The following is a 14728-nucleotide window of genomic DNA, read 5'->3' as shown; positions in this document are numbered from 1 at the left end:
CAGGGGAAAGGAGAACACTTTGGGGGGGGGGGGGGGGGGGGGGGGGGTTCCCGGGTCACCAACCTTTCGCTGGGACTGTTAACGTGGGAAGAGCGCTCAAGTTCGCCGTTCCGCTTCCCCAAACGTGACGTGTTCCCCGTTCCCCCAGCTCTGACACCCCCTCCCCGCGATTGCCTGGCTCTGACTCATTCGCTGCCGCTTGTGGAAGCAACGGGAAGAACGGGAGGCGCGGGGGGGGGGGGGGGGAGAGCCTTCAAAGTGTAGCCGCGGTCCGTGCCGGTTGGACAGGGCGGCCGCGAGCTTCGCCCCTGCAAAGGCAGCGGAGCGGGGGCGGCGCCGGGTGGATCCCGCGGGTGGATCCCGCACCTTCGGGCAGCGGCCCTGCCATTCCCCGCCGCTTCCGAGGAGCTGCGAGGAGCGCGGGGGCTCCGAGCCTGCCGTCCTGGCGAGCCGCTGCAGCAAGATCGCGATTGCCCTTTAAACAACAACAACAACAACAAAAGGAGGAGGGGGGAGGGAGGAAGGGAGGGGGGGAAAAAAAAAGATGAAGACGCTTAAATGCCTCCGGCCAAAAGTAAAGAGCAAATCTCAGTTGCAATGGCTCTGCTAAAACTTGATGGTGCGGGATTTCAAGGGATAAAGAACTGCTGGGCTCGTATCTGCTGCTGTGAGAAGAAGTTGCGGGATGAAAGCCAAGCATTAAGGGACCTATTTTCTACTTCGCCGTTTGCAAAGGAATCTACTGAAATGACTTGGAGGATCTTAAAGCTGGAACTATGTGGAGGGAGAATGCAGTAAGTACCGCCGTTCTGGGCGAGCCAAGAATCCGAGCCGAGGAGTTGGGGGTGGGCTGGGAGGCAGGGATGGCAGCAGGCTTCTGCCTGGCTCTTAGTTCCCAGCCGGTACCGAGGACCATCAGGGAATGCCGGTCGCCTTTCCCTGGCGCGCCGGCGTCCTACATTTAGCTGGGGTTGCGTGGAGTATCTTCATGCCATATGTACTGGAAATACTGACTGCAAAATCAAAGTAGTCCCAGCTTTTCTTGGAGGGATTTGCTAGTGTGTGTGTCTCCCTGAGCTTGTTTATGCTAAATTGAGAAGGAATCTGTTCATTACAAGCTAAAAAAAGAGCTTTATCCCGCACCGATTCAGCTGTTTTCCAGATGGTGCCCGTTTTGAACCCGTCAAGAAAACTCCTGCCCTTGGTCATGCGAATTAGTTTGCTTCTAGCTGCTCTTTCCAGGCTGGATGCACCTTCCCTTAGAGCTCGAGCATCCCTCCGGGCAGCGGGGGGGGCAGTTGGGAGCCCGGGGTTTTCCTGGCCGGGGTAGGACGGGGACACTTCCCGGAGGGCTGCGGCTCACGGGCAGAGCTTCCGTTTATTTCTAAGTGAAGGGGAGGGAAAAACTTTAGAGCGCAGTCACTTATTTCTGCTCGCATCCCACGTGAGATTGAAATATAGAGATGTTTCTTTCCTCCGTCAAATCTGCAACCTGACTAACGGCTTTTCCTCGCCCTCCCTCTCCTTGTCCCGTCCCGTCTCCAGCCCCCCTTTCCCCGTCTCCCTCTCCGCCTAGCCGCCCTCCCGGGATGCCAAGTTGCTCGCAGGCTGCGGCGGGGATCACGCGTGCGGCTAGCGGCTTGGAGGCCGCCCCTGAGCCCGGGCACCGAGGGGCAAGACATGCCCGCGGCCGCGGCATGCCCTGCACCAGCTCCACCGGCTCCCGCTGCACCGGCTGCCGCCACCGCTCCGTGTCCTGAGCCGCTCGGTAGGTGCGGGGCCGCCAGGGGGCGCCGTGGCGCCGCGCTGGGTGCGCAGCGGGGCTGGGGCGGGGGGGGTTGGCTGGAATGATGATCATTGCTTGGGTTCTAAAGGAAACCGGAGCGCTGATTTGCCGTTAAATGGACTCGCAAGTGGCAGATAGGAATGGTTGGACTCGATGATCCAAGAGATCTTTTCCAACCTGGTGATTCTGTGATCTCCTTGTCTGCCCCGAAAGGGGGTGGTGATACAGCAAGCCCGTGTGTGTTTCGCCTTGTCTCGGAGCGTGTTTCGGCAGCGTTCGGATTGATGATGGAGATAGGGCTAATAGGATGAGAGGGGGAGATGTGAAAAATGACACCCCGGATCGGACAGCCCTGCGGGTACCTCCTGCGTGATGCTTTTCAACGAGCCTAGCTTTGAGAGGTGCAGGGACTCCCTTCTTGCAGCTAGCGGGGCGCCAGCTGTGGGGGCGAAAATTCCCCGAGGCACAGAGGCAGAGGGAGGTCTTGCAGAGTCAGACCCGCTCTCCCTCTTCTCCCTCCTTCAGACAGTTTGATTCCCTTCTATGGCTCATTTCTCCTACCCATCCTACTCTGATTATATCCAGCCCCCTACAGAGGTTCACTGAAGATGTGAAGTAAACCAGTGCGATGATGCTCCTTTATGGAACACCCTCCCCTTCAACACCAGTGACAACTTTGTGTCTGATCAGCAGTTCTGAGATGCTCGAGCGAATGCTGCCTAAGAGGAGGCAAAGGAATCAAGACGGGATATTGCACTTCTGAATCTCTTCCAGAAATGCAGTAAACTGCTTGAGCAGCAGCTGTCTAGGAGAGATCTTCAGAAATAAACCAGGATGGTTCTGGGATGCTGTGAGATGTATGGAGGCTATGGGCTGGGGTTTCCAGCTTATCTCTGGATGCTTCTCTCATTCTGAGCTAAAGCACCTCTTCCTCTTAGGCTGTAACTAAATTTTAAATCGACATTGAGGACAAAGGAAAATAGACTTCTGTGTTTTACCTGTTGTAGGACGGCAAGGTTAAGCAGAAAGATAATGCCTTAAAGTGATGTCATTTTAATTTTGTTGGCGATCTGGGAAGAATTTTAATGGGTCTTTTCTCTGAACTTGTGCTACTTTTTTTTGTCTTGCTTCTGGAGACCGGTTGTGATGCTGTCATTGGCAAGCCAAATTTTTGTGGGGATATAAGATGCTTGAACTGAAACTTAGGTGAAGAATGCATTATAAAAAGCTGCTAAAGCTTGCATTGTGTCCAGATGCTTTCTGTTGAAAACCTTCACTGGAGATATACAATATGTATTTTTTCCTTTCAGTTTTTCTCATACAATGTAATCACTTTTACAGGGAGTAAAGCTGGCAAAGATGAAGAAAATTGGCTGTGCTCTCCTCGTACTCCAAGCTCTTCTGACGCCTTTGGATCTTGCTTATGGAGCGGAGAAAAGTTATCCCATCCTGAACATTGCAGTGATTCTGGGAAGGACCAAGTCTATCACGGAGAGAGATATCAGAGCTCTCTGGACCAGGAAAATGTCAGCAGACTTGACTGTTGATGTCAATGTAGTGACCCTTCTTGTGAACCAGACTGACCCTAAGAGCATCATAACACATGTTTGTGACTTGATGTCAGGCACCAAGATCCACGGAGTGGTTTTTGGAGATGATACTGATCAGGAGGCAGTAGCTCAGATTTTGGATTTTATTTCCTCTCAGACTTCTATTCCCATTCTTGGAATTCATGGTGGAGCCTCCATGATAATGGCCGATAAGGTAGGAAAACGTATTTAAAAGCTTTTACTTGTTTAATATACTTTACTATGTTGGTCTCTATCATGGATTATCGCTGCAAGCGGTTCACAAAGAATGCTTCCTATTGTTTTTCTGAACTTTAAAAAAGAAAACAATAAGTAGAGCAGTGTCCTTGTTGATCACTTATCAAATATTCTGAAGTATTTTAGAGTTCATTCCTGAAACTCAGCTTTCCATCCATTGTCAAAGCAGTCCTAAGGAAATTTTACTCTCCAGCACACTGATTTCTGGTCAGTTTAGGAATTTTACTAGCAAATGTGATACGTTGGCTGTAAAAACAACCTCAAAATAGTAGGTCCATAAAATGATTTTAAGGATAAGATGTAAAATTATAAGCAGATATTCTTTGGCGCTCATAAGAAACATAAGTAGACCTGAATGTATTTGAGGACAATAGTAATAATAGGACAATCATTTTAAGCTGCAGCACTGTAATCCACTACAGTCTGTAAATTAAGTAGTCTTGCAAACTTGAACCAGGTCTTATATTTACTATATTTATTAAATTAGTTCATGAAAATCTACAGTGGGGTTGTCTGAACTGAAGAGATAATGACAAATAGTTTTGTGGAAAACATCTGTTTATGTAATCTATTGTGAGATTGTGGAATGAAAAAAGTGACTCATGAATCCAGCTCATCTTCCTTGACATTGTGACAGGTTTTAAATGCTCCCTTCTGGCAGAGCAGCATTGCTGTTGTGAAGTGATCGCTGCTGTCTCTGAAACAGGTGCTTAGCATGCGCTGCTGCTTGGCCAGGGAGTCTGTGAGGGACTCCCACCACAGTGTAAAAGAGGGTAGCCAAAGAGGGAGCTCGTGTGGCAAATTTTCCATCATACAAGGCTTTTCAGTATTAACTGTAATTTATTTCCTGATATTTGTATGCTTTATGATTTCTTATTCATGAAATATTATTACTCCTAATAAGTGACTTCTGAATAGCACTTGGATAGTAAAGAGCTCTCTGAATCCATCTAAAAATGAAGTGCCCAGATATGTTGTCTCATAACTTGAGGGGGAAAAAGAAGCATGACAGCTGCACTGATTAGTTAAGATTGAGAAATCAGCCTTGAACTTTTGAAACTTTTGCCTCTGGGAAAGACTGGGATAAGAGAACTGTCTCCCTTGGTATTTAGAATGGCATTCCTTTAAAACTTCTCTTGTGTAAGAGGAAGACAATAAGTGCTGAATTATAGCAGAGATTCTGTAACAATGGCTTTGACGTCTTGATTTATATGGAAAGATCATCATGGTTAGTGCTACTAAATATAATTGCAGTGACCAAGTTAAAGGCAGTTATTTCACATTTTAAATTACTCCACAGATTTATCCATCTTTATAAAACTGGCTTTGTGTATTTAGGAATTTTGTTTGATACATATTTTGCTTAACTTTATATGGCAGTATAAGAACATTTGAAGATCCCAGCCAGTGCTGAGTGATGAAACACTGGCAGAAATCCTTACGGAATTAACTTCATGCTCGGTAGAATACGCAGGGTGTTACTGGCACAGATCTTTTTTTTTACTTTTATGTAGGAGCCTCTAGAAAATGAAATAGATTGTATTTTTCTTGTCTCAGTAAGTTAATACTGTCTTCCTTGTATGCTAATGTTGTCATTATTATATCACTGCCTTTGATTTTAGGGATCATCACTGTTTGCTAACAAAACATTTTTGTGCTGAAACTTGATTTCCAAGATTTCCACTTGGGAAATCAAAATTGTTCTTTTGTATGTTAAGACATACAAATCCAACAGCGCTGCCTTCAGTAGCTTGACTTGGCTGAAGGAACTGTTTATGTAACTAAAATTCCTTTAATTTTAAACTTGAATTTTTCAATGTGCGTTGTCTTGCAGCTGGGTTTGGAACATCAGAGTACTGAGACTTGCATGTGTCACTCAATTAACCACTCATTTAGGAATGAAATCCTGGGAGTTGAAGGTGAAATTCACAGTGCTGTCATAAACGCAGAGGAGGTGAAGTCTGGGGGAGAACTGTAAACGTAAAATCTGTTTTCCAAGTCAGCATCAGAATTTTAGCTGAAACACATGGCTGTTGGATAGATGGTAAAACTGATCAATGTTTAAAGTCTTCTGGTTTATCTCATGCATTGAGATGGTGGGATATGCAAAAAAAGATGCTTGGTCCTGCTCGTGCTTGTGGGTGTAGTTCTCTAGCACTTCAAGGCTATTCAGTGGATGTCCTTATTGCATAGTAGTGTGTTTTATATGACTCTGGCTTCAAATATGCATGTGCACGTGTGGTACCTGCTTGTTTGTAGTATACCAAGCATGGTTGACACAAAGCAGGCACAACATTCAGTGAATTCTGTGCCAGGTGGGTGTTATGTGATGCTTAATTGTTCTCAATGTGAACTAAGCTCAATGTGCAAAAGTGAAGTAATCTGTAATATCCCATACTGCTAAAGACTTCACTGGCATGATTCAGAAGATCTTAACACATTCTCTACAGCTATTAAATACTATGTCAATGAGAATCTTGCATGAAGAGATATCTCTTTTAAGAAGAAAAAGTTGTTCTAGGTTTCTAAACATGATATATGCCCATATTTGAGTATACAGTGATTATTGCAGGACATGCAGCTTTTGAAGTGCTGAGTCCTTGTGCGAACATGTGCTGTTAACGGTGCATAGTTTAGACTGCCGCCTCCGTTGGCCCAGCTGGCTGTATGCTGCTTCAGTTTGGTTAAAGTTTGCCTGCAGCAGCTGAGGAGATATGTTGTTTGATATAGACTACGAAAATTGACAGGCATGTGAAGCCAACACCTGGCATCTGTTGTCAAAACCCTACCAATGTGGCACTGAAGGATGTGTGGTACCTACCTGATCCCAACCGTGCGGCACAGGTACCCTCTGGATAGTGCCATGTGCTCTGCCTTCAGCTGATTTTTATCACCTGCTGTTGGCAGGAACTCTCCTGCCAATGAGCTGCTCCTTGGTTTTGGTCCCCAATTCTGCTACAGACTCAAAACATTTTCAGATGTGGAATAGTCTACCGAAATGAGATGACAGTTGTTTCTGGGGCATCTGTGCCAACCTGCTGTGCGTCACCATCCCTTGGAGGATGTTGAAAACAGACTGGCTGTTTATTCATCTTGTATCTGTTGACATTTGAGAGATCTTGAACCAAACATTCCTTAGGAACTGTTTCCTGACTTGAGCATTTGGTTTTAAACTTAGTTACATTTGTTTCACCACATGCTAACATTATAATGATAGTACTTGTAATACTTTTCTAAAACAGAACCTCATGATTAGTTCTGTGATGACGATAAAAGATTTGTTTCCTTCACAAGTGGGGAAAAGGCCCCTACATTTTATATTGTGAATACATGCATGAACAGTTAGTGTCTTCAAACCATACTGCTTTTGCATATTGCAAAAGTCAGTCTTTCTAACCTCATTAGAAATCTTTCTGAAAGGTATAACTTGAAGCATCTCCTTGCCATGTACGTACTGACAGCTGTAATGCATAGCCAACAGCATTAAAGGTGAGAACAGTTTCCTGGAAGGGCTATTGCATAGCAATGCTTCTTAAAACAGCTCTGGAAATGCTTTGCAAAATAAATCTTTGTTGTTTTTTTTTTTTTTTTTAAAAAGTACTCTATATGGTTAAATTATCATTCTTTGTTTTTCTTTCTGCTGATAATATTGGCAATGAACACTTTTAATTGTTTAGTACAGAATCCCTTTTGCATCTACCACCACCGCTTGCTTTCCTTTTTCACCTCTATCCTCCTCCAAAATAGTAAATCTAGAACCAGAGAATGATTGAGGCTAGAAGCGATCCCCGGAGGCGGTCTTGCCCAGCCCTAGCTGAATGATGAGCTAACATCAAAGTCAGATACGATCATCCAGTCAAGTACTGAGTATCTCCATGGATGAAGATACTATAGCCTCTCTGGGCAATCTGTTCCAGTACTTAACCTTTCTCACTGTGACAATATTTTTGTTATATCTCATTAGAATTTCCCTCTGTACTGTCACCATAGGCTCTTGTTCTTTTGCTGCTCTGTTTCTGAAGTTGTAGGCTGCAATTATACCTGTTGTTGCCTGGCCCTTTTCTGGGAAAAAGAGTTCCCTCAGCCTTTTGTTGCACCTCCTGCACTCCAGCCCTTTGCACTCACTCGGGTATATTGATATCTTGTATGAGCAACCCAAAACTGGACGGAGGACTGCAGATGTGGCCTCGTGAGTACCAGAGTGGAACAATCCCTCCTCCCAAGCAGCTGGCTGTCCTCTTGCTGATGCAGCCTGGTTAGGCTTTGTCACCAGAAGGGTGCACTGCTGACTCATGTTCAACTCCTCTGCCAGGCCCTGTCTCCTGTAGTGCTGCTGGGATGTCTATTAAGACCTCTTAACTGCTAACAACCACTGAGCGAAACTGTATTTTTAAATCTTGTTCATTCTTTTGGTGGGTATTTTTCAGACTTGCAGGTGTTTGCCTTACCTGTCATCTTCAGCTCATTGTAGACATAGCTGGAACTTCTCCTTTTTTTTTCCCTCATTCCTGAGATAGGAAAACCATACTTCACTTGCGCAAACCAGACCTCTAAGCCCAGCCTTACAGCTAAGATTAGAGTGCACCCAGATTCCTGGCTCTGGTGATGAGATTTTACTCCCTTACTTGTATATGGCTGTATGCTGCTTTTAAGGTTTTCCTACACATCTTACAATTTCCTCGCTGTGTATCTTTGTAGTGCAGTGATTGTATAAAAAAGAATTCAAAAGCATGCACGGGTGAACATAAATTCTTATGCTTTAAAAATTGTCATGATGAATGGGGAGTGTTTGTGTGTGTTTTTTTATTGTAACATCTTTTCTGGAGACCATAAATCATGGAGTGTTCTCATCAATTTGCATTTCTTCCGTATGTATTATGTAGGTTTCTATCCAGCTTTTCTAGTTGGCTCATAAAAACAGTCCTGTATTTTTACAGAAATTCTTAAAAAACCTTAAGTTGAATTTTTGTAACTTTTCATCCCTTCCCCTACTGATAACTGATATCGGCATGTGTGCCAGTACTGTAATCCTGAGCGTGATATTAAGTTTGGCGTTGGTTGGTATTGCAACGGACTGCAAGATTAAATTGTAGTTTAATAAATGCTTTAGTGCAAAAATACCAGTGTTCATGTAACTGGTGTTTCCAGTCTGGATGTAGTAGCTTGCACTGTTCCATTACATCCAATACCTCCAGCTTCTGCCTCTTAAAGAGCAGCTGAATTTGACTTTCTTTCCTTCTGGCTGTACTAATGATGCTACGGGAGGCGTAACTTTCAGATATTCTAATTTTTATTTTCAACTGCAACAAAATGTAGCATTGACCTCCTCTTGCATATCTGATTGTACTCGGCCATATCCATGAAAGTCAATCTATATGTATTTTTAAAAAATAGTTGTGTTGCACATCTATAAAGACTTTTACAGCGAGGTTTGTAATCTGCAGTTGTAGCCTTTACGCAGACCCCCCGTAGCCACTTTTACTAAATGGTTAAAAAAATGCTTGAAATCAGTCTTAGTGAGGTGGAAGAAGTGAGTGCATACATTATCTCCTGCTTTTCAACAGGAGTCAGTGCTCTGGAAGTGTGAGGTGGTTGTGATACACCATGCTGGTTTATATTACTGCTCTTTTACTTACAGCAATGATGGTACAGCTTTGACAGCGAGAGCTGCAGTAGTCACTGCTTTGACTGGGCCTCAGGACTCAAGGGAGCATTATATTGATGTGACCCTTGCTTTCGTGCTCTCTCATTTTCTAAAGGATTTTCGTAGCTGTTTCTGAGATGATTATTATTCCTCACTTGCTTATCCACACAGACGTTTCCCTCTTAATTCAGCAATGGAAAGCATAGGGCTATTTTCTGGAATGCCACAAGAGTAGACTTGAATTGGCACTCTCGGAGTTGAAGGGAGGAATATTTGATTTAGTTTTCCGAAGTACAAGGGAGATAGTCTTGAAGAGATTGGAAGTTTCTGTAGCTAATAATCAGATTGTAGGAAATGGGAATCTAGAGTTCAATTGATTTTTTTGATGTAGCTCAGGTGTGCGTTAGTTCCTGTTTTTTCTGTTTGCTTGAGTTGACACAATTGCAGCTCAGCCCAGGGTGGGATCCTATAAACCACTCCTATGTAGAAGAGAAGAATGTTGGATGTAGTCATTTGCAGTAAGAACAATATATTTTCACCTCAAAGTACCATTTTCTTTATCTTTAAACTGTCTGTTCTTACACTTTTTGAAAATAAATACGATACATAAGTGTATTTGTTTTGAGCAACATTTTAAAACTCCTAGTAAGTCACTGTTGTAGATCTCCCATGCGATATCTCTGAACTATTGCCTGCCTTATAGGTAATTGTAACGGCAGACTCCCAAGCTGTAAAAGTAGACACTAGACCTTCAGCATAATTTTCTCCTTGCAGACGTTCTTGGTGGCATCTTTGGAATTTCTTTCCTCAGGATATTCTCAAATATAAAATCCAAAATTATTCCTTTTAAGCTACAAAATAATGATAGACTACTATAAAGCATGTAAGGCATTTCTGGCAATCAGAATATATCCAGAGAATATGCCTGAAAATAGTCATCCTAATAAAATTATGCAGTGACAGAACAGAGCAGCCTTGGTATAGTGTCAAACACATTTCTCATGTTTCATCTATCAATTATTTTTGAGAGGATGCTCAGATAATTTGAATAGGCAGTTTAATAGTATGTTTTATTTGAACTAACAATTTAATTTAAATGATTTTTGTAATTTTGTTGGACCTGCTTGGGAGGTCCCTGGGGTAGATCTGCCCATATCAGTGATGGTGCAAAAAGCTCTGTATAGATAAACTGAGAAACTTTGCAGTCCACAACTGGTTTTATTTGTTAAGAATTTATGGGCCAGCTTTGCATGTACTCTTTTTTTTATTCCCCCTCTTCCCTCCTCCCCCTTCCTCTTCCTTCTCTGCCTTCCCTCTTTCCTGGAGCTATAAGTTGTGTGGATTTTACTGAGGGAGCCCAGCCTGGATTGTCTCCACACCATCTGTCACTGTATTGTTTGTTTAAATCCTTGAGATATTTTCTTCTGTATTTGACTGAAATAAATAAATAAACCTGCAGCAGTATCATTGGCTATTTATATTAGATTTAGACTTAATGTCCTTAGGACAAAAACCCTGTGCTTGCAATTGAGGTACATAAGCTAAGTGCACAGCTGTAAAAGTAGACATAGTTTGATCTCTCAGTCCAGAGCTCTGGTTACGCTGCGTGTTCACTCTCCAGCCATGGGTACCTCTTAACTTCTCAGGATGGAGACCTAGCTGGGGTCTCATAGCCCCACAGTGGATTATGCTTGGGTCTCCCTGTTGTTTCTAGGAAAAATTTTTGTGCTGTTATATAAATGTGTAGCAGCTGGCAAACATTTATTTTTTTGAATATTTGCACTCAAAGAAGCTGCGCTAGAAGGCCCAAGGTGATCTATCTTCCTCTGTCCTGAGACTTGATATATTGGGTGGGGGCAAGCTGAGATTCACAGGCTTTGTGTGAAGCCATAACTGGAAAAAGGTTAGTTAGAAAGGGGAATATTGCATGAGAAATTCATGTGTATAGAAGAAATGTAATGTAAAAGCTGAACAACCAGTTGGAACACTAGCTTGTTTCATGAAATGTTATATTGTAAGTTGTAGATGGAGGTTACTAGGCGTCCAGCAGCAATAAGTTTGCTGTATACAAATGTCTCGCCTTTCCCAATAACGATTACCCCTGTACTTCCCACACACATGAAGCTTAACTGATCAAGAACACTGAGGGTTTGGAAGGAGGTAGATGTACAAGTTAGCTTTTATTTAAGGAAGAAGAAAATTTCTCTGGACAATGTTCTGTGCCTTCTGGGACTTAGGCATGAGGATCCATTGCTGCCTACTGGGGTGGGCTGAGTAGTACACAGGGTTCCCTGATCAGCCTTTGTGAATGATCTAAACTTCTTGAAAAAGTAACACTTTCTAGTCCAAATTTGTGACTTTCTGTTTAAATTTTTACTCTTTAAGCTTCACCTACAAAGTAAAGAAATCATTCATAAATGTATCTATCTAGGCAGTTTGTGTATTCCATTCCTATTCCCCTCACCTCCTCAAAACTAGAGAGGCTGAACTAAAACTGACCTAGGAAATCTGGGATCTTAAACTACTCCTAAACTTTTAAGAGCATGGGCAACAATTAAACATCTCTATTTGACTATGAATTTATAGAACAGAGAATGCTTAGCAAGATTAACCTGTATTTGGACAAGGGCAAATTCAAAGCAATTAGCTGTAATACCCAAAGAAGCACACTGGAGGGTTGTGGATGAGATCTGATTAAAACACTGATATTCTGCATACGGTTCCAACGTGACCTCTGTTGCTTTGCAAAGTCATCTTTTGTTTCGTATTCAAGCCTGATTAGGTCTGAGAGAACTAGGTCTGTTTTCCGCACTACATGTATGTTCTTCTCCCTGCTTTCTTCCAGGTTCTCTTGCTGATGGTGGAGAGGAAGAGGTTAGACAATACAAGTTTGTCATCTTGATGCTTTTAATATTTCGCTTCAAGTACATTGATTTACTTACTGCTCAAGATAGATCCTACAATTGACAGTGGTTTGGTATGGTGAATTGTCTGACAGTAGTATCATTTCCCAAGCAGGATCACTTTCACCCATGTTTGACTTGCCTGGATAGGGTGGATTTTTTCAGATCAAGACCATACACTTTCAACTTTAAAATTATGCATCCCTTAACCTAGGTTTTGAGTAAGCTCTCTTGGAGAGGTGCTTCATTACCAGATGACTCTTCAGTTAGTGTTTTAGGCTTTCTATCTCCATCATTGATTTAGGAAAGTAATTTCCTTTTAGGCTTCTACTGAAGATAGGCTGGACTGTTTCCTTGTCACAAGTTCCCTGCTGCAGCATGACTGAGAACACTGCCGGTCTTGCTCCATGGACTGCATTCAGTGTAACTATTTATAGCCTGCATTTTGTGCACCTTGGAGCAAAATATTTCAATAAACATTTTTCATCCAAGGGATTACTGGATGGGAGGATGCTTATATTTTCTTTTTGCTTCCTTTTCTTGACGGTGTTTGTTTTTTTTATGTCCTAACTTTTGGTTTAAGACTTCTGCTGGTAATTTTGTTGATATAAAGTTTTGGCTGTTTGTGCTGTCCATCTTGCCTCTTCGTGTGACTAGAATTAACAATAGGACTGCTTGGTTTTCACTGCATTGATTTTGTGTCTAGTAGAAACATGCTCTGTATGGTGGAACCACTATGAAAGAGGAAAGAGCAGGGATTTTATAGCCACCTTCCAGCTAAACACAATTTACAATACAATTAGAAATGACAGTTATAATTTGATAAACAGAAAATAAAATTAAGATAATCTGTTCTAAGTGCATGACATTTCTATAATGAGTTGCTTTTAGGAGATACAGAAACATGTAATTACCAGACAAATTACATGTTATTTTTTTTTGTGTGTGAGGCTAATCAAGAGTTCTGGGTGGATTGTGTTGGCAGAGGCATCAGAGCTGTATGAAGTACCTAATTGATGAGATAAGGCTTGTGGATTCATCATAAGAAAACAGATGCGAAAACTCTAGGAAGTGTCTATATTCTCTAATAGTGAAGTTTCATTTAGGGTGGTCTCATTTCTTTTCAATAATAACATTATCTTTGTAGTAAGTAAGCTAACCCTGTCCTCTGTTTTGTTTTTATCTGCTTGCCACCCCTCCTCTCTCCTTTCTCCGTCTGCTTTTTTAACTACTGTTATCTGCAAAAAGAGTGAAATTTCCTGTTGAGGAACCTGGTTTATAGCAAAAAATGTTGTGGATGTTTCCAGTGCTTGGTGTGCAAACATTAAGCTCTTTCACTTAATGATGTAAAAGCAAACTGGTACAGAAATTTTAAAGAAATGTTTCCTTCCTTTGCTTGCTTTTAGACTCAGTTTTTCTTATCTAGTCGGTTCTGTATGCAAAACTCTTTCCACCAGCAGCTGATTCTAAACACCCTGTTAAATTGCCTTCATCTGCATCCCATCTATTGGCTATTCTACTTCATACCTTGGCTGTTCCCCCAGTGTTAGAGATAGGGTGTCTTGGATTTTTTTTCCCCCTCAATTATTACCTTAGTTCACTTCTAGCAGAAGCACGTTAAGCTAGGAGAGAATATACCTCTCAGCTTGAAATTATATATTCCTTAATGTTAGGAATACTGGATTCTTTCAGTGTAGAGCCAGCATAGATGATAGCTGTGCTAAAATAAGATTAATTGGGGCAAATAAAAAGTCTCTGGAGTCCCAAGAAGAAAGTAAAAATTGTTACGACTTTAAGCTGACCATGCTTGTATTTAATAAGCAGAAAGTAGAGAAAAGATGGGAAACCAAACCAAGTGAACTAGGGTAATGTCGGTGGACACTTGAGGTGGTAACAAACCCGCAATAGAAATTGCTGGTGGAAGTGATCTGCTTGCAAAGAGAGAAGTATGAGAAAACCGAAAGTGTTCAATACGCTGAACTGTTTCCATCTCCATATTTCTTCAGGATTCCTGGCCTTGGGATTTTAGACAATTCTCCTGTCCTAAGTGGTTCCTTCTGCATTCATTGACCTGCTTTCCATACTTACATAGGGGGACATTTGCTTTTCTGGGTGCGATGTAGGGAGTCTGGGCTGTAGTGATGTATCTGGAAATTGAAGTCTACATGTTTCTCTTTTATTGTCATTTAAAATTTCCTTACCGCTTTAATATTTTTCTTTAGTATAACCTCTGGGACAGAGTCAGTCTATAGGCTTTCCTATATACATGTCTCTTCCTTTATTTTACTGTGCACTTGGCTCGCTACTGTGTCCAGCACTGATGTCCTATGTAAACAAAGAAGGGAAAGATTTTTTTTAAAGAATTCTCTGATTTGTATTAATTTGTAGCACATTGTTCTGCTGCTTTGCAGGGTTGCCCATTACCTTGAATTTTTAGCGTCTGGCATTTGAAAACATATTTACCACTACCTTTCATAGTTGATTTTCAATTCAATTAATCTGAATTTCAGATCTTCCATTAGGGGCTTCAGAGTACTTGGGGACAGGACAGACGGACAGTTAAAACAGA

General features: G+C 42.2%; 1 protein-coding gene across 5 annotated transcripts in view; it reads left to right on the top strand.

Annotated features, from left to right (window-relative positions):
- The first annotated feature begins 551 nt into the window (after positions 1 to 551).
- GRIN2A (glutamate ionotropic receptor NMDA type subunit 2A) overlaps positions 552 to 14728 on the top strand; it is a 176850-nt gene continuing 162673 nt past the window's right edge. For 4 of the 5 annotated variants that reach the window (XM_054080878.1, XM_054080876.1, XM_054080877.1 and 1 more), the window contains exons 1-3: positions 552 to 794; positions 1546 to 1768; positions 3128 to 3550. In XM_054080878.1, the coding sequence (XP_053936853.1) occupies positions 3146 to 3550 (405 nt within the window). In that variant the 5' untranslated portion in view covers positions 552 to 794; positions 1546 to 1768; positions 3128 to 3145. Of the gene's footprint in view, positions 795 to 1545; positions 1769 to 2071; positions 3551 to 14728 lie in introns of those variants that run through there. The other variant, XM_054080875.1, reaches the window with a different exon arrangement.

This window comes from Cuculus canorus, chromosome 15 (genome assembly GCF_017976375.1).
Source record: "Cuculus canorus isolate bCucCan1 chromosome 15, bCucCan1.pri, whole genome shotgun sequence".
NCBI classification, from domain to species: Eukaryota; Metazoa; Chordata; class Aves; order Cuculiformes; family Cuculidae; genus Cuculus; species Cuculus canorus.
Note: the sequence above shows the minus strand (reverse complement) of the source record. Positions and strands in the feature narration are given on the sequence as shown.